This window comes from Stomoxys calcitrans, chromosome 1 (assembly GCF_963082655.1).
Source record: "Stomoxys calcitrans chromosome 1, idStoCalc2.1, whole genome shotgun sequence".
NCBI lineage: Eukaryota > Metazoa > Arthropoda > Insecta > Diptera > Muscidae > Stomoxys > Stomoxys calcitrans.
In genome coordinates, this window is record NC_081552.1 from 6,129,093 (window position 1) to 6,149,427 (window position 20,335).

At 36.8% G+C, this 20,335-nt stretch overlaps 1 protein-coding gene across 1 annotated transcript in view; it reads left to right on the plus strand.

Annotated features, from left to right (window-relative positions):
• LOC106090470 (uncharacterized) overlaps positions 1–16,211 on the plus strand; it is a 28,510-nt gene extending 12,299 nt beyond the window's left edge. The window contains exon 3 of the mRNA XM_013256654.2: positions 15,956–16,211. Coding sequence (XP_013112108.1) covers positions 15,956–16,109 — 154 coding nt within the window. The 3' untranslated portion in view covers positions 16,110–16,211. The remainder of the gene's footprint in view (positions 1–15,955) is intronic.
• Positions 16,212–20,335: the final 4,124 nt, after the last annotated feature.

Here is a 20,335-nt window from a genome sequence, read left to right on the forward strand (position 1 = left end):
ATACGGATTTGGTGACAAGTTTCTGGGGTCTGCCACAAAACCCCTCTAACGGACATGCAGGCCGATCGGGACAAAACGGGACTCAAATTAAGGAACTTTGATAGTAAGGTACAAATCATACATCCAAATTTGGAACAAGGTTTATCCCGCTAGAACCTGTGGGACTTTGAAACTATTCTATCGGAAATAGTATGTATTTGAATAAAACCTACGATAAACAAATAAAGTACTGAAGATCTTCGAAAGACCCATAGCTCTGTGCACAGGCACTGACAGCTAGTTTTCTATAAAACATTTTCTTTCAAATATTTTTCTTTTCTTTATTGGCAACCCTTATCCACTGCCTGCATAACCCTCAACTGATTAGGGTTTATTGTTAATATACGCAGAATACGAAAACAAAACTTTTGCCATCCTCGCCATTTCTACAGTTTGTACCATAAACTGTTCTTAGTATTTAATTCCAACAAAGGAAAGCAAAATAAAACAGAATTTTATTTTTATATCTCATAATTTTACAACCCCTCGATGACAATATACATAAATTACAGCATAGAAAATCAATAAAAAAAAGTTATTGTTGCAAACTTTTAGTAACAGTGGGATTCTTTGTTTTTATACCCTCCGCCATACGATGGGGGTAAACTAATTTCGTCATTCTGTTTGTAACACCTCGAAATATGAATCTAAGACCCCATAGAGTATATATAATCTTGATCGTCATGACATTTTAAGTCGATCTAGCCATGTTTGTCCGTCCGTCGGTCTGTCGAAACCACGCTATATTTCGTAGGAGTAAAGCTAGGCGCTTTGTAGTTTATTTATTTACACCCACACAAGAAGAATATAAAATTCTTATAATTAAAGTACCTGCGATTTCCCCAACAATTACCCAAACACTTTTTATTAGTGTAGGTCGGTTGGGATTTGAAAAGGAGCAAACCGGTCCATGTTTTGATATAGCTGTCATATAAACCGATCTTGGGTCTTGACTTCATGAACCGCTGGAGGGCGCAATACTCATCCGATTTGACGGAAATTTTGTATGAAATGTTGTTGCAATTCTCATCCGATTTGGCAGAAATTTTGAACAACGGCTTCTCCCATGCCCTTCAACATACGTGTCCAATATGGTCTGAATCGATCTATAGCTCTATAGATACAGCTCCCATATAAAACGATCTCCCGATTTTGCTTCTTGAGCCCCTACAAGGCGCGTTTCTTATTCGAATAGACTGAAATATTACACAATGACTTCTACAATGTTCAGCATTCAATTATGGTGCGAATTGGACTATAACTTGATATAGCTCCAATAGCATAATAGTTCTTATTCATTATTCTTTGTTTGCCTAAAAGCAGATGCCACGCAAAGAACTCGACAAATTCGATCCATGATGGAGGGTATATAAGATTCGCCCCGGCCGAACTTAGCACGCTCTTACTTGTGTTTTTTTTTTAATTTTGGGTGACTTGCAAGCCACAAGACACTGACCTTACTCAAAACTTAAAGCGTTGAGGTACTAAGAAAACAAAGACGGTTAAGTAAAAAAAAAGAAGGAATATGATTTGAAAATAAAGCAACATCATTTCTCTTTAATTCTGGTACTTTGTAATTATGAAAAAATTTAAAACAAATACCAGGCAAATACCAGGAAGTTACTTTTTTAGTGTTAAGGCCGGTACTATATTCGTTTTTCGCTTTAAAACTCCATAAAAAAAAAAAACAAACCGAAAAATTTGCCGGTATGTATTCGTTTGGTCGTAACTTGTTTTTTCATCTAGGAAAAATTTACATTTTGGGACGCCCATTGAGAGCACAACCACAGTCGCTGTGCAACAAGTCATTTTCTTATGCAAAATAAACGCGTTCGCCAAATTGTAACTGAGTGTTGTTAATGTTAGTGATGTTGCTCACATGTATTTACTCTGGGTGGAAAAAAATAAAGTATTTGTGTATGCATACATAAGAACGTATTTTTATACCCTCCACCATAGGATGGGGGGTATACTAATTTCGTCATTCTGTTTGTAACTACTCGAAATATTCGTCTTAGACCCCATAAAGTATATATATTTATGATCGTCGCGACATTTTATGTCGATCTAGCCATGTCCGTCCGTCTGTCTGTCGAACGAACGCTAACTTCCGAAGGAATAAAGCTAGCCGCTTGAAATTTTGCAAAAATACTTCTTATTAGTGTACAGTACGTCGGTTGGTATTGTAAATGGGCCATATCGGTCCATGTTTTGATATAGCTGCCACATAAACCGATCTTGGGTCTTGACTTCTTGGGCCTCTAGAGTGTGCAATTCTTATCCGATTGGAATGAAATTTTGCACGACGTGTTTTGTTATGATATCCAACAACTGTGCCAAGTATGGTTCAAATCGGTTCATAACGTGATATAGCTGTCATATAAACAGATCTGGGAACTTGACTTCTTGAGCTTGCCTGGAATTTTGTACGACAGGTCCTCTCATGACCATCAACATACGTGTTTATTATGGTCTGAATCGGTCTATAGCCTGATACAGCTCCCATATAAATCGATCTTTTTATTTTACTTCTTGAGCCCCCAAAGGGCGCAATTCTTATTCGAATTGGCTGACATTTTACACAGGTCTCCAACATATAATTTAATTGTGGTCCAAACCGGACCATATCTTGATATCGCTCTAATAGCAGAGCAAATCTTTTCTTATATCCTTTTTTTGCCTGAGAAGAGATGCTGGGAAAAGAACTCGACCGATCTCCCGATTTTGCTCCTTGAGCCCCTACAAGGCGCTAGTCTTATCCGAATGGACTGACAAATTTCACAATCGGACTGTTACTTGATATAGCTCCAAAGCATAACAGTTCTTATTCACTATTTTTTGATTGCCTAAAAAGAGATAAAGCGCAAAGAAATCGACAAATGCGGCGAACATAGCACGCTCTTACTTGAAAACTTATAACATTTGCTAATTATTTTTACAAATAAATGCTGCATTTGTCTCTTTTTAAATTTTTTTGTGTTTCATTATTTTTTAATTAAGAAGGGGTGGGTTTTGGTTGAGTACGACCCACACACTCACATTTGTGTGTACACATGCACGTTAGCTGCTGATAAGTTAATTGGCAAAATTTTTGCCAAAGGGACCCAAAAACAAATCAAATGTGGTAACCTTGTCCAACTACCAAAAGAACGAATTTCGGACATTTTTTCACAAAAAAGAATGTAGTAATAGCCTTTTGAATGTACAACAAGCCGGTTACAGGCTTAGGTGTATTTCCATTGTGGCATGGGTCGGATTAATATCAGCACCCTCTTTTCATCCTAACCTAACCTAAAACAAATATATTTGTTTTTTTAAGCTGATATTTGATGATGAATGAATTATTTCTAATTGGAATTTGTAAGTTGCTGGCATAAAAATATCATCTTAACTATTTCACACTTTTTCCCTTTACAATTTTAAATATGAAGTTTAGCTCTTGATAAAAATACCAGCCCTAAATCAAAACGGAAGATTAAAGGTACGTTTAGATAAATCAAATATTTCACCCAACTTATTTTTGCGCAAACATGTCAAATTCACATTAGAAACACTTATTTAACACGTTTTGTTTGTTTAAAAAACAAATCAAATAGCGTTAGCATTAGACTTAAAAATGATTTTTATTTGCCCTACATTCGATTGCATGTAAAATTTGTATTTTCTAGTTTGACCTAACATTTTTTTGGTTTTGTAGGCCAAATAAAAGGCTTTATTTTATCTAATGGTTGAAGCTATTTGATTTGTGTTTGGACAAACAAAATGTGATTAATGTGAATATTAAATCAAAAATGTACGAATATGACATATGACATGGGCAAAAATGAGAAAACAAAATGGATCAAATATTTGACTAATCTGAACGTACCTTTAGTTTAGAATTATTGGGTTGCCCAAAAAGTAATTGAGGATTTTTTAAAAGAAAGTAAATGCATTTTTAATAAAACTTAGAATGAACTTTATTCAAATATAATTTTTTTACACTTTTTTTCTAAAGCAAGCTAAAAGTAACAGCTGATAACTGACAGAAGAAAGAATGCAATTACAGAGTCACAAGCTGTGAAAAAATTTGTCAACGCCGACTATATGAAAAATTCGCAATTACTTTTTGAGCAACCCAATATTTAGAATGTTTTTCTTGTGATTTGATTTTCTCAATTCTTCTTCCATGTAAACACAAAATGAAGTTTTTTTTACGTTTCCATAGCCCTTTGATTCTTGTTTTGGGTAAACACAAAAACAAATATATATTTTTGTTTTCTTGTTAGTGCGAATATCATCTACTTTCTCAATTTTTCTTTTGTTGTTTCTTCGAGACGAGGTCAATATCAGCATGTTTTCATATAAAAACAAAAAATATAATATTTTTTTTTCATTTCAAGTTTTCATAGAAATAGAATTGAACCCCTGGCATCTTGGCTTTTGTTGATGGTTGTGATATTTTTTTGTTGAAACTCAACAAGTATGTACCTAGCGATCGGCACCCGCGAGCAACAATTATGTGTACACACACACATTTACATATGTGGCTGCAGCCAATAAGTACATGCCTAATTCCACACACTCAGCCACACACAAACGTCATTAGCTATGTTCGGGAACTCAAAAATTTGCACAAATTTTTACTGGAAGTTGTTCGCGTACTTTATTTGCCAGCAGAAGTGAGTGCGAGAGAGAGCAAATTTTGACAGTTAGAAAATAGAGAACCTGCAAATGTCTACTGGGACTTTTTACTAGCAGAAATTCGCAACTTTTAACAGATGTTTTGTAAAGATCAGCTGTTTTATGAAAAGCAACCGTTACATGAAAATACAAAAGCGAACGCCAAAATGGATCCGTCCGTCTGTCGAAATCACGAAAGCGGTCGAACGCGTAAAGCTAGCCGCTTGAAATTTTGCACAGATAATTCTAATTGATGTAGGTCGTTGGGGATTGCAAATGAGCCATATCGGTTCAGATAAAGATATAGCTCCCATATAAACCGATTTCCCAATTTGAATTCTTGAGCCCCTATAAGCCGTAATTATTGTGCGATTTGGCTTAAATTTTGCGGGTGGTGTTCCGTTATGACTTCCAACGGCTGTGCCAAATACGACATAGCTTTAGTCCAAGCCGCAATTTTTGTCCGATTTGGCTGAAATTTGTCATGCGGTATTCTGTTACGACTTCCAACAACTATGCTAAATACAGTCCAAATCAGTCTATAACCTGATATAGCTCCCATATAAACCAGTCTCCCGACCATCCTTGTTCTGTTCCGAGAAGCTTTAATTTTTGCTGGTCTAACAGAAGTTTGGTATGTGTAGTAAAATTATGCCCTTCAACTGAATTTATTTTGTATACATTTTTCGCAGAATATATGGTGGTGGGCAGCGTTGACGTTATGGGCTTTTTCTACAAAACTTGGTAGCATTTACTTTCAACTTTAAGGGTTTGGTCGGATGGACGATCCATCTCGATTTTGGTAGGTTTTTAGCGAAATTGTGCTTTTATACCCACCACCATATTAGGGGCATATTCATTTAGTCATTCCGTTTGAAACACATCGAAATATCCATTTCCGACCCAAAATTAGATTCTTTATTGGGTCTGTCCGTCCGCCAGTATGCATACGTGTCTAAAATTAAGATATTAAGCTGAAATTTGAGACAGGCCCATAGATTTTTCTTACTCAGGTTAAGTTCTTGAATGAACCAAATCCGATTTTATTTGCATATAGCTGCCATATAGACCGATCCACAGTGGGAAATAAAGACGGGCTAAAGCCTGGCGAAGCCCACATTTTGATTCCCTACACCACATTGGATATGCAGGCTAAGTCGTCGAATTTAAAATTTGCTTAAATTTGATGTGTAGAAATTCGATTCAAATCTGTACATATTGTAAAAGCCATAGAGTATCGATTGATAAAAGTATAAATCGGCCCGAGAAAGTACTTGTGCCAAAATTGAAGACGATCGGATGAACATTGCGACTTTGTAGACAAATTAACATGGACAGACGGACATGGCTAAATGGAATCAGAAAGTGTTTCTGCGTCAATCGGTATACTTATCAATGGGTCTATCTCACTTCCTTCTAGGTGTTACAAACAAATTCACTTAGTTATAAAACCCTGTACCATACTACTGGTGTAGGGTACAAATATGCCATTTGAGTACGGATAGAGATATATCTTTGAAATGGCAGACAATATTAAAGTTGATCACCTCTGTATTTCAAAAAATTGTTCGGGCTGTCAAACCTTTATTTCTTGTCCAATTTTCATCCCACTGTGCGATCTGCTGATTAACGGTCTTAAGCCCATAACAGCCGCATTTATTATTCGATTTCGCTGAAAGTTGGAACAATGAGATATTGACCATATTACGACCAAATATGGTCAATGTCGGACTATATAAACCAATCTGCTGATTTGAGATTTTTGCTTGTGAACATAAAACAAGTAAAATCATATATTATTAAATAAGTAATAACTTCTACAAGAAATTGCGTTTATTTTGATTTAGTTTACCAATTTGTTGGAGTGGCAGGGAATTTGGTAGATTTTTTGAAAAATATTGGTCGGAAAACTTTTTTTGTAGTGGCATCGCTGGTGGTGGGCTCCCAAGATTCGATCCGGCCGAACTTAACACGCTTTCACTTGTTTATACATACATACTTACCTTGTTAAATGGAATTGAAAATTGAAACATTTATTTCTAACAAAAGGCAAGTTAAAAAAAAAGAAAGGTTTGTCGAAAAACAGCCTTTAAAATTAGAATTTGTATGTATGTATATCAAACCAGTAAAAACGTGTTAAGTTTATCCGAACTTTGGATACCCACCACCATGGACATATTATTCATCCTTTTTTATTGTAACTCCACTACCATATCCATAGTTATAATGGTTTTCAGCAAAACTGGTCTAAACAGCTCACGCACATTTCGTGTTTTGTTTCACTGTCAAACACTTTCAGTTTGGTCTATAATTTAACCATGAGTCTTACAAACGAACAACTCTAGCAAGTTATTGAATTTTATTATCAAAATGCGTGCACTGTTAAGAAAGTTCATTCATTCAAAATTGTGTTCAGCGACGAAGTTCATTTTTGGTTCAATGGGTACGTAAATAAGCAGAATTGTCGATTTTGGAGTGAAGATCAGCCAGAAGCATTGCAAGATGTTAAGTCCGGCCGGGCCGAACTTTGGATACCCACCACCCATCGGGTATATATGCAAACCACCTTTCTTCCTAATCCGGTGAAAAATGCATAATTTATGCCCCCGTAGCAGCTATTGAAATGTGGTCCGATTTGGACCAAATTCGACATTGAGTGGTCTAATAAGTACAAGTCATTGTTCAATTTTGTAGAACAAATATTAGTCTTTTTGGTAGCCATATCCAAATATAGACCGATCCGAACCATATACGATACGGATGTTGAAAAACCTAACATAAGTCACTGTGTCAAATTTCAGCGAAATCAGATTATAAATGTGCCTTTTATGGACCAAGACTTTAAATCGAGAGATCGGTCTATATGACAGCAATATCCAAATCTGAACCGATCTGGACCAAATTAAGAAAGGATATCGAAGGACCTTACACAACTGACTGTCCCAAATTTTCACAAAAACCTTTAATCGAGAAATCAGTCTATATAGCAGCTATAACCAAATCTAAACCGATCTGAGACAAATAGAAGAAGAATGTTGAAGGGCCTAATACAACTCACTGCCCCAAATTGCGGCAAAATCGGACAATAAATGCGCCTAAATAAATGCACCCTAAATCGAGGGATCGGTCTATATGGCAGCCTTATCGAAATCTGGGCCGATCTGGGCCATTATGCACAAAGATGTCGACGGGCCTAACCTAAATCAATGTCAGAATTTCGGCGACATCGGACAATAAATGCTCCTTTTATGAGTCCAAAACCTTAAATCGAGAGATCGGTCTATATGGCAGGTGTATCAATATCTGAAACGAACTGTACCAAATTGAAAAAGGATATCGAAGGACCTAACACATCTCACTGTCCCAAATTTTGGCAAAATCGGTCAATAAATGGGCCTAAGACCCTAAATCGATTGATCGGTCTATATGGGGGCTATATCAAGATATAGTCCAATAAAGCCCATCTTCGAACTTAACCTGCTTATGGACAAAAAAAGAATCTGTGCAAAGTTCCAGCTCAGTATCTCTATTTTTAAAGACTGTAGCGTGATATCAACAGACGGACAGACAGACGGACATGCCTAGATCGTCTTAGATTTTTAGGGTGATCAAGAATATATATATACTTTATAGGGTCGGAAATGGATATTTCAATGTGTTGCAAACGGAATGACAAAATGAATATACCCCCATCCTTCGGTGGTGGGTATACAAATTTTAGTGTTCCAAAACTACGCTCTAAGAATTCACCCTTTAGAAAAAACCATTAAAAAGTTTAATTAAATAATTCTCTTATATAGACATATTTTGTTTTGAAGTTTCCAACAAAATTTGGCTATGATTTAATCTATGCATATGTCCCCAAAAATAATTACTTTCTGCCAACCTGGGATACCTATTTTGTTTTCACACTTTGAGGATATTTGCCACATGCAAATACAATAATTTTTAAAATGAAACAAATGACCCTTCCTGGAATTATGCACACTTTATTTTTATTTTTGAAAAAGAAACCTCATATTTATTTTTGCACGCAAAACAAAAGTCCTCGATAAGTAAAGATCTACACCTCTGTCCCAAATTTGATTTTATGCAAAATACCTTGGGTAAGCAAACGTGTGCACTTGACATATGTAAACTTTTCAACTCCATTGTGCCATAATGAATGGATGTATGAAATTCATTACTTTTGTTTAACGTCTACCTCACCAAAGACTGTTTGAAGTAGCATGAGTTGGAGAGTGTGAAACACTTTTGAACCAAGGCAAAATTTTTATGTAGATGTCGTCACCAGCTTCAGCAACAACATTAAAATCATCCTCTGTTATTGTCATCTTATGTGCTTGCTACAGTCACCCGTCTCTCTCTCTCTCTCTCTCTCTCTCCATGTCTCTTTAAGGTTTTCATTGTGACGATAGTCGTTATATGGATATTATTAGAAACTTTTGTTCAAGTATTTACTCGTTTGCATGTTTGTTTTGTGTTAGAGAGCTTATTTTAACAATGTGTTGATAATGTAATTTTTTACACTAGAAACTCCCTCCACTCCAAGGATTTTTTGTAAACTGCCACAAAATTTGAAAATCAATGTAAGCTTTCCTATGGAGAATAGTTTGTTATGCATGCTTTTGAATGGATTTTAAATTAAGTTTGGTTTTTGTTGTTCGAATTGTTGAAGTGTCAAAATGCATTAGTCGCACCGTACCACACAACTATGAGACTGAAAGGAAATGAATACCCATTTGGAATTTCTTTAAGACGTGAGCTAGATTGCATTGTTTCATTTATGAAGTAAAATAAAATAAAAATGCATACTTTAAGGCTTGCGTAATTTCCAATGTGGTGAAGTGAGTTTACAAGAGGTGTGAAAGGCTTGTTTATTAAAAGCAGATTTTGAGAGGATTTCATAGGATTTTGGGATGAATTTCCTCATATCGTTTATAGCGTAGTCTTACTTACCTTTACCCATTAACGGCGAATGGGTAGAAAAATACCCAAAAATAGAGCTGTCGTAAAAAAACCTCTAGCACGAGTTAGGAAAGAGGTAAAGAAATTTGGTTTGGTGTGTAGTACAGTATTGAAAACATTTCACGAAAATTTTAATTTCTTTCAGAAACAAAAAAATTCTTTCAGAAAGAAAATGTCTACGAAATGATATTTCTCTCAAAAATTAAAATTTTTCTCAAAATACAAAATTTCTCTAGGTCCATGTCACGCCCCTAAGTTGGTTCAAGTCTGGTATTGTGTCCCCACCTGAGTACCGGTGTCTGTTAGCCGCGAAAGCCGGATTTTCGTCGTCCTACCGACTATTTCACTGTTCCACAGTGCTACATTGGCATTCGTCGCCCACGCTATTAACTCGGACTGCAACGACCCGAAACCAAGTTTATTAATGGCAGTCCTCTGGCCTTCACCGCTAAATCGTCTCCCACTTACTCCATTATGGCCCGGCACCCAAATGATGCCGATTGTGCCATTATCAGAGAAGGTGTTAATCTCCTTCTTACATCCCAAGATTGTTCGTGATCTTACCGTCCTGGTTGTTATTGCCCTTATGGCCATTTTACTGTCCGTAAAGATGTACACACTCGACGTCCCTCACGCATTCCGTGATCGCCCGGATTTACGTCAGCAGGACCGTGTCCTTAAAAGTAACAATTTCTCTCAGAAATAATGGAAAAATTGGAGTGCCCAAAGTTGGAAATTTGCTATATCGAAAATAACAAAAAAAAAAAAATTTCCTTAAAATTCAAATTTCCAATAATAAAAAATGCGAGCTAGCTCAGCCACATTTCGAAATGTATACCAATAAATGAATCAGGTAACTTAATACTTAATAACTAACTAACTAACTAACTTAATAAGTAATATTTCACAAATTAAAATCATCTCTTCCAACAAAATCTCTAAAAAATTTAATCAAAAGTAATCAAAACAAATAACAGAAACCATAAAAAGTAGAATAAATTTTTTTTCAGCAGACTTGTGCACTCAAAACAGCAGATTTTGTTAGTTGAAATAGCAGCAAGAAATGTTTGCTAATACAGCAGCCCTTTGTTTGCTGAGACAGCAGTAATGTCTGCTTTCCCATTTTCAGCAGACAAAAACTGCAAAAATTTTTGCTGTTTTGAATAACAAATTTGGTTGAGTGTACACTAAGATTTAAAATATTTTTTAAAATTTAAATATGTTTTCAATTTGAGACTCATGTTCACGCAGCGCCTGCATGTTAAGAAATGAAAGACATTTAAACAGAAACCCTTTTTGTTGAACTCGGCCTTCGCATACCACAATTTTTGATTGAGCATTCATCTACGACAATTTTAGTCTTTTCCTTTATTATACCCTCCACCATAAGATGGGGGGTATACTAATTTCGTCATTCTGTTTGTAACTACTCGAAATATTCGTCTGAGACCCCATAAAGTATATATATTCTTGATCGTCGCGACATTTTATGTCGATCTAGCCATGTCCGTCCGTCTGTCCGTCCGTCCGTCCGTCCGTCTGTCTGTCGAAAGCACGCTAACTTCCGAAGGAGTAAAGCTAGCCGCTTGAAATTTTGCACAAATACTTCTTATTAGTGTAGGTCGGTTGGTATTGTAAATGGGCCATATCGGTCCATGTTTTGATATAGCTGCCATATAAACTGATCTTGGGTCTTGACTTCTTGAGCCTCTAGAGTGCGCAATTCTTATCCGATCAGAATGAAATTTTGCACGACGTGTTTTGTTATGATATTCAACAACTGTGCCAAGTATGGTTCAAATCGGTTTATAACCTGATATAGCTGCCATATAAACCGATCTTGGGTCTTGACTTCTTGAGCCTCTAGAGTGCGCACTTCTTATCCGATTGGAATGAAATTTTGCACGACGTGTTTTGTTATTATATCCAACAACTGTGCCAAGTATGGTTGAAATCGGTTCATAACCTGATATAGCTGCCATATAAACCGATCTTGGGTCTTGACTTCTTGAGCCTCTAGCGTGCGCAATTCTTATCCGATCAGAATGAAATTTTGCACGACGTGTTTTGTTATTATATCCAACAACTGTGCCAAGTATGGTTCAAATCGGTTCATAACCTGATATAGCTGCCATATAAACCGATCTTGGGTCTTGACTTCTTGAGCCTCTAGAGGGCGCAATTCTTATCCGATTGGAATGGAATTTCGCACGACGTGTTTTGTTATGATACCCAACAACTGTGCCAAGTATGGTTCAAATCGGTTCATAACCTGATATAGCTGCCATATAAACCGATCTGGGGTCTTGACTTCTTGAGCCTCTAGAGGGCACAATCCTTATCCGATTTGAATGAGTATGACGAAGTATTTCGTCATGATATCCAACAACTGTGCCAAGTATGGTTGAAATCGGTCCATAACCTGATATAGATCATAAAAACAGATCTGGGGATTTGACTTCTTGAGCTTCCAAAGGGCGCAATTCCTATCCGATTTGGCTAAAATTTTGCATGACATATTTTATCTTTACTTTCAACAACTGCGTCAAATAAGGTTCAAATCGGTTCATAACCTGATATAGCTGCCATATAAACCGATCTGGGATCTTGACTTCTTGACCCCTAGAGGTCGCAATTATTATCCGATATGCCTGAAATTTTGTACGACGGATCCTCTCATGACCATCAACGAACGTGTTTATTATGTTCTGAATCGGTCTATAGCCCGATACAGATCCCATATAAATCGTTCTCTCTATTTTACTTCGTGAGCCCCAATGGGCGCAATTCTTATACGAACTGGCTGAAATTGTACACAGGTCTCCAACATATAATTTAATTGTGGTCCGAACCGGACCATATCTTGATATCGTTTTAATAGCAGAGCAACTCTTTTCTTATATCCTTTTTAGCCTAAGAAGAGATGCCGGGAAAACATCTCGGCAAATGCGATCCATGGTGGAGGGTATATAAGATTCGGCCCGGCCGAACTTAGCACGCTTTTACTTGTTTTAATGTATTAATAACTTCCGTAATTTTTATACCCACCACCGACGGATGGGGGTATATTCATTTTGTCATTCCGTTTGCAACACGTCAAAATATCCATTTCCGACCCTATAAAGCATTTATATTCTTGATCAGCATAAAAATCTAAGACGATCTAGACATGTCCATCCGTCTGTCTGTTGAAATCACGCTACAGTCTTTCAAAATAGAGATATTGAGCTGAAATTTTGCACAGATTTTTTTTTGTCCATAAGCAGGTTAAGTTCGAAGATGGGCTATATCGGACTATATCTTGATATAGCCCCCATATAGACCGATCCGCCGATTAAGGGTCTTAGGCCCATAAAAGCCACATTTATTATCCGATTTTGCTGAAATTTGGGACAGTGAGTTGTGTTAGGCCCCTCGACATGCTCCGTCAATATGGCCCAGACCGGTCCAGATTTGGATATAGCTGCCATATAGACCGATCCTCAGATTTAGGTTCTAAGGCCCATAAAAGCCACATTTATTATCCGATTTCCCCAAATAAAGGGTGATTTTTTTGAGGTTAGGATTTTCATGCATTAGTATTTGACAGATCACGTGGGATTTCAGACATGGTGTCAAAGAGAAAGATGCTCAGTATGCTTTGACATTTCATCATGAATAGACTTACTAACGAGCAACGCTTGCAAATCATTGAATTTTATTACCAAAATCAGTGTTCGGTTCGACATGTGTTCATTCACCGTAACGTTGCGTCCAACAGCATCTTTGAAAAAATACGGTCCAATGATTCCACCAGCGTACAAACCACACCAAACAGTGCATTTTTCGGGATGCATGGGCAGTTCTTGAACGGCTTCTGGTTGCTCTTCACTCCAAATGCGGCAATTTTGCTTATTTACGTAGCCATTCAACCAGAAATGAGCCTCATCGCTGAACAAAATTTGTCAAAATTTCGAACCGAACACTGATTTTGGTAATAAAATTCAATGATTTGCAAGCGTTGCTCGTTAGTAAGTCTATTCATGATGAAATGTCAAAGCAAACTGAGCATCTTTCTCTTTGACACCATGTCTGAAATCCCACGTGATCTGTCAAATACTAATGCATGAAAATCCTAACCTCAAAAAATCACCCTTTATTTGGTCCAAATCGGAACATATTTTTATATAGCTGATATGGGACATAAGTTATGAATTTTTCACCGAATTTTGATGAAAGGCGGTTTACATATATACCCGAGGTGGTGGGTATCCAAAGTTCGGCCCGGCCGAACTTAATGCCTTTTTACTTGTTTAGGTATGTGAGAGCTTTATTAATTTGTCATGTTATTTATCCATATATACTCATTTACCTCAGAATAGGTTAAAATGATAGAAGATAATAATCAAATATACTTATCTTCCTACATTTTTCCCTTCGTAGCAGACACTCCTACCTTGTTCTATAAAAAATGTCAATGTGAAAAGACGTAGCACGAACATTTCCTTTCATACTTTCCACACAATGAGAATGAAGATCAAAGTGTGTTCTAATGATGATTACAAATTATGCCTATGTTAAGGCGTAATAACCTATTAAAGGCCTACTGTTGTTAAGTTTAAGGTTTTTGTTCTTTAAAACAAAAGAACTACAGATTAGGGCATAAATTCCCCCATTTCAAGGATGCAGCTTCCTGTTTGCGCTTCGGCTTTGCTATCTATGTATGTACGTCCTTTCCTCCTGCAAAATCTTTTATAATAATTTCTCAACTTTCATTTGCACTTGATTTATTAAAAACAATATCACTATTGCAGTTTGTTTTCTCATTTTTCACTACTACAAAGATATGATTCTAATGTTTTTGTAGCTCGCTATGAGTAGGAGGTGTATATATACACATATTTATAAGTAGAAATGCAACTATGACTGTATCCCTCACTTTGCATCATCGAAAAGGATTTCAACAAGTTCCTTGTTTAAGTTCTCAGCATTTATTTTATTGTCTCCATGCAAAAGTATTTCACTCTACTTTTACTACTTATGAGATATTATTGTTTTTAATCCGCTTTTATATTTGCTTTACGCTTCAGCTCCCTTTCCACCTTTACTTCATGTCCTATGCTTTACTATCACCTCCAAATGCTACTTTTTTTAAACAATGCATCATTATGTTACAACTCCATCTTATTGCTGTAGCGGTGGACAGTGAAACCTTATTAAAAAGAAGCGAGCTGGAATGAGTAGAAGAAGTGTTTCTTTTTTTTTTTTTGCGCCTGAGAAGTGGACACCAGAGGAACCCTTAATGGATCTCAACAAGAATAACACGAGATTAATATCTTGGAGCTTAACCGATGAGAAAAAGGTCTCGGATGAACCCAATGACCTGAAGCCCTTAGGTACTATTCGCTTTTCCTCCTCCAGGAGGAAGTTGTCTTTGCAGTTAACCAAAAACCATGGATGGTTCCAACAGCTTCAAATGGTTCATAGAACCAAAGAAAGCTCCCGAAACCATCGATGGTTCCCAGAACTATAGAGGGTTCCCAGAACCATAGAAGGTTCCCAGAACCATAGAAGGTTCCCAGAAACCAGAACCATGGATGGTTCTCAGACCCATAAATGCTAAAAAGATCCATAGATGGTTCTAAGAACTATCTATGGTTCTGGGAACCTTCTATGAACCCTAGATGGTTCAACGATTCATTGATGGATCAATGAGATACTGGGCCGTGTACAGAGGAGAGCGATGGCAATGATTGGGGACAGTAGGGTATCCAACTCTATTGCCTCCCTTGAACATCGTCACAATGTGGGTTGTTTGGCGCTCTTCTATTGGTACCTTTATGGTGTGTGTTCGTTTGATTTTCATCTTCTTATCCCTGATATAAGGATAGTTGTCAGAAATACTAGACATTCCAGGAGCCCGTTTGTAATTGATTGGCCAGCGGACCGGACAATGCATTATAGAGAGAATTCTTATTTCTACATCCTTTCCCCCCATATAGATGCCATATATGCTGATCTTCCAAATGAATTTTTTAAGTCTGTTAACCTTGGTTTGACTGTTCATTTCTCTATGTGCGTGTGTGTGTGTGGGAGTATAAATGTTTGTGTTTCTTTTTTTTTGTGAGTGGATGCATTAAAACATTGGCTTTATTTTAATATGGTGGCTGAAGCAACGCAGTTGATTCACATACAGATATCCACCAAATGCTACTCCAAACGAAAGCTCTGTAGCAACAAAAACAATATCAACAACAACATTTATATGATTTCATTTCGATGCTTTCTTTCTTTTCTGTCTTTGCAGTAACTACAAAGTGCAATCAACCGGTATAAAACAATGGTATTTGTTGTCCTTATTCATTGGCGATGCTGTGCGTGATGTACCCCTCTGTCGTTTGTTGGCTAAGAGGATGCCATGTCCAGGCGCGGGCCCCCTGCCGCCACCACAACCACGTTAAGGACCAAATAAGCATCACTACTACAATACACATTACTGTTACGGGAAGGTGGACTACGCCAGGCTACCTCTTAGTAAAGTAATTTCGATGCGACTCTTCTTCTCGTCTGCGGGCTGCAGAGCTTATTTTGTCCCAAAGAAGGGAAAGAAAAGCGACCACTCTTTTTATTATTTTTATTTAATGGTTATCTTTCCCCCTTTTTATTTGTTTTTACCATTTCCATTTTTATCCTTTCACTCTGAGTTTTATTTTTTTTTTTTTTTTCATTCGCATCTTCCTTAAGCCAAAGGACACTGGCTAGATGTTGGGAAAAAAGAGTAATGGCGGAAAAAAGTCTATTGTGTGTGCGTGCGCCTGTGGGAAGGAGTTGTCAGTCTAAAAAGCAGTCTTACAAGAATGGCATGTAACTACTGCCGTTTATCTGCTGGACCAAGTGACTGACATTAAATTTAAAGGGTTTTCTGCTTTCTTAGCAAATAACAAAAAAGGGGAACTTAGGCGTGGGGTCCCTAGCAGGAGTCATGGTTTGAGCCCAACCGCAAGTGTTGTAGCGTTCTTTGCTTTGCCCCACCGTCGTTTTCATTTGTGATTGTTATTGCGGTTGCAGAGGACCATCAGAGAATGTGTAGGGTATCTGTGTGTAGGGATGGACAGTAATTTAAAGTGGAATGTAAATAATTATGCTGCATAAATTAAACAAATGTTATTGACATGCGGCCAAAGGACACATGTACATACATAGCTTCATATTAAATTTTTGTAATAGTCTCAAGTTTTTTGGTGAAATGTATTACACTTAAATGGGGAAAATGAAATCCCCATTTTTTCCAAGGTTTAATTGTTACCATATAAAATTTGTTAACTTCACTCCACAAGGGAGGCCTCATTAAACTTCAGTTTTTTGTCCTTTAACCGGACACAAAATGAATGATCAACCAACCGCCAGTCCTTTGTTAACAGCCATTGTTTTTTATGCTGCAACTTTGTTTTTCATCCCTTTTGATTGCCGTATTAATACAGTTACAAACGATTTCATTTTGCCAGCAATCATCAGTGAACAAAGAGCTGATGATGAAAAACAAAACTTGCAACAACTATTGGACCCCAAGGTTTTTTCATTAAATTGAAAAAATGCTGGGCGAAATGAAAAAAAAAGATATAAAGATCCGTAACGAAAAAACGCAATTGCAGCAATCTTTGGATATAAATTCCAACAAATTGTTGACAATATGTATTAAACGTGTTTGTGTGCAGGAAAAAGCACCTTTTGCAGCTTCAATGCAACTGCCACTTATACGTAAGCTCCAAAAAAAAAGTAGCAGAAAAATTGCAGTATTACTGTCACTACTATACAGCAGCACTAGTAGCAACACAAGCATACCTTCATAGATCCCAAAGGGTCAATTTGCCGTTCACAACACCATTTACTTGGTAACCATATCACTATGGGACAGAGTACATCCGCATGCTGTGATGTGCTGTGCTGTGATACAGCATGCAACACAGTTTAATTTGCTTATCAAGGGATTTAGTTTTTCTTATTGGAGCACATACTTTTTACATGTTAAATTTTGTGTCGCATGCCAGGGAGATGCATTACAAATGCACACCATGATACCCAGCACTTAAAGGCCCGAATTTGACCACATATGGACCAGCTTAACTTGTTGATTTTCCATTCATTATAAAAGTTTCTATTTTTCTCCACACACACACACACACACGCAAGTAGACACACAGTTCACTGCAACCATTGTCCTGCGATTTTGCAATCTCTCATACTATAATTGCCCAATTATTACAGTTTTAAATTCCGTTTAATCTTAGAGTGATATGCATACTAGTGTGTAGTCTATAGTTTTGTATATAGTCATTGACGTGTTGTTTTCTGCAATTATTTATTTGTTGTACCTTTTAGTTTGTAAGTGTTGTTGTCGAAATAAAATAATACAAAACATTTTTATATTTAAGGCGATTACTGTCGTTATTATTTTTCAAAATCTCTCCCCCATGACAGGTAACTTGAAGTGGATACGAGAAAAAGGTATGATAACTCGCATCGCAATTTCATATTTTTGTAACATTTCAATAGCAATTCTATTTTGTTTTTATTATGCTCGCCGGTTGTGCTTGGTCATTGATTTCATCTACCTTTCATTAATCTCCCAGAGGGAAGAGATTACTATGTTATAGCAAATAAAGGCAAATAAATTGAAATGATAATATCAGTGTAGCCGGCGTAAAATTGAGAAAAACAAAATTAAAGGGTTCAAATTGGACAACACTATGTTCGCTGACATAAGATCATCAATTGCTAAGGTGGCCACCCGACTTCCATGCAAACAATCAAAAGGAAACTGATTGGAATGGCCGCAAAGAATGCATCATTTGCCTCTTCAGTAAATTACCACATTCCGGAGTCCCTACTCCATTTGCCGTAAGTTATCGAAGAATCCACGGACCACGGTTCAGTTCGCTCTGCCTAACATTTTAGATTTTTTCTTTCAAAGTTTACTTTTTTGATTAAACGATAACTGCTTAATCAAATTGTTTTACAACTTATCTTCTTCAAACGAGTTTTATATTTGTATTTTCATCATTATAAATTTATTTTGCTTTTGTGTAGAATATCGGATCAAATAAATATCGTTATAAGATTACAGTTGAGTTAATAAGCATTTGACATTTGGTGTTATAGCAAAATTTCAACAAAAATTAAAAAAAAAAATTTGACTCTGTTGTTCGCATGACCTCACCGTATTAGTGCATCCTAACCATCAAGTATTATTTTCCACAATAAAACTACCTGGTATAAATGGCTTACTTTCGATGTAGTGAAGATAATCTAAATATACTAAAGGCCAGTATGCACCTCTGGCAAAATTTTCGTTACCATAAGCAATACGTTGACATATCCTAAACGAATTTTTCGTTTCCGATACCATTACCGAAAATTTCGCTTGCAGGTACGCAAAATTACGAAAATACGATGGGGCATAAACGACTTCCTTGGAGACATCGACTACGCGGATGATATATGCCTCTTTGCGCATCGCTTCGAGCGAAATCGGAACGATTGAATGAAATTGCTCCCAAAGCAAGAATGAAGATAAACATAGCAAAGGCAAAATTGATGAGGACAGGAACATCCAATTTAACACCGCTCACTATAAACGACCATGTCATTAAAGACGTTGACAACTTCTTCTATCATGGCAGCAAAATAACAAAGGACAGAGGATCCGAGGCAGACATACGTAATTTGGAGGGGACGCCCGAGAAACATATGGATCCGATGTACAAAAAGAGAGTTAGAAAAAATGCATATATGGTGGAATCAAGCCAAGAGCTTGGCCAACGATTGAGCTAGATGAAGGAAGCTTGTTGATGCCTTATATTCACACTGAACTTTTACTATTTTATTGTTATATATATTATATACTCAAATTGTGAGATATATGTCCTATCTTTCTTTTTATATAAAAAAAATCGATTGGTGTTTGTTTGTCTGTTCCGTATAGACTCATAAAGGGCTAAACCGATTTTCTTGAAATTTGCACATAGGGTATTCTTTTTTTCGATATCTTAAGAAGGGCTTTCCCTCCCCCTTACCATTATTTTCTGAAATAAGGAGATCGGCGTTGCGATTTAAGCGAAGTTTTGTGTGCTTTCTTTCAGTAACCTGAAACCAAAATTTTTATATTAAAATTTTGGATGGGATACCTAGGGTGCCGCCCCTCTCCCAAAATCCACCAAATATATAGACCAATCACGGCAATATGGAACTCAAATGGTATTTGAGAGTAGAAAACGAATCTGATATTCAAATATAGATGAAAGTATTTGGGATGCCGCCCCACCCCCAAACAGGATTTATTTGCTGACCATGGCAATGTGGGTATTTAAGAGTAGAAATCGAATCTGATATCCAAATGTGGAACCAAGTGTTTGGAGTAACGCCCTTCCCCCAAAAAAGGAAAGATTTACCGACCACGGCAATATGTGACTTAAATGAAATGAGTGTTTGGGAGTAGAGCACGAATCTGATAACACCCCCCAAAGAGGACAAATTTACCGACCTTAGCAATTTGAGGCTCAAATAAAAGATATTTCAGATTAGAATACAAATATGATATATATTTTCAGGGCAAAATCCCTGAGTGACCTCCCCAAACCCCAAAAACACCCCCTCACACCGGACATGTTTGCCGACTACGAAAATATGC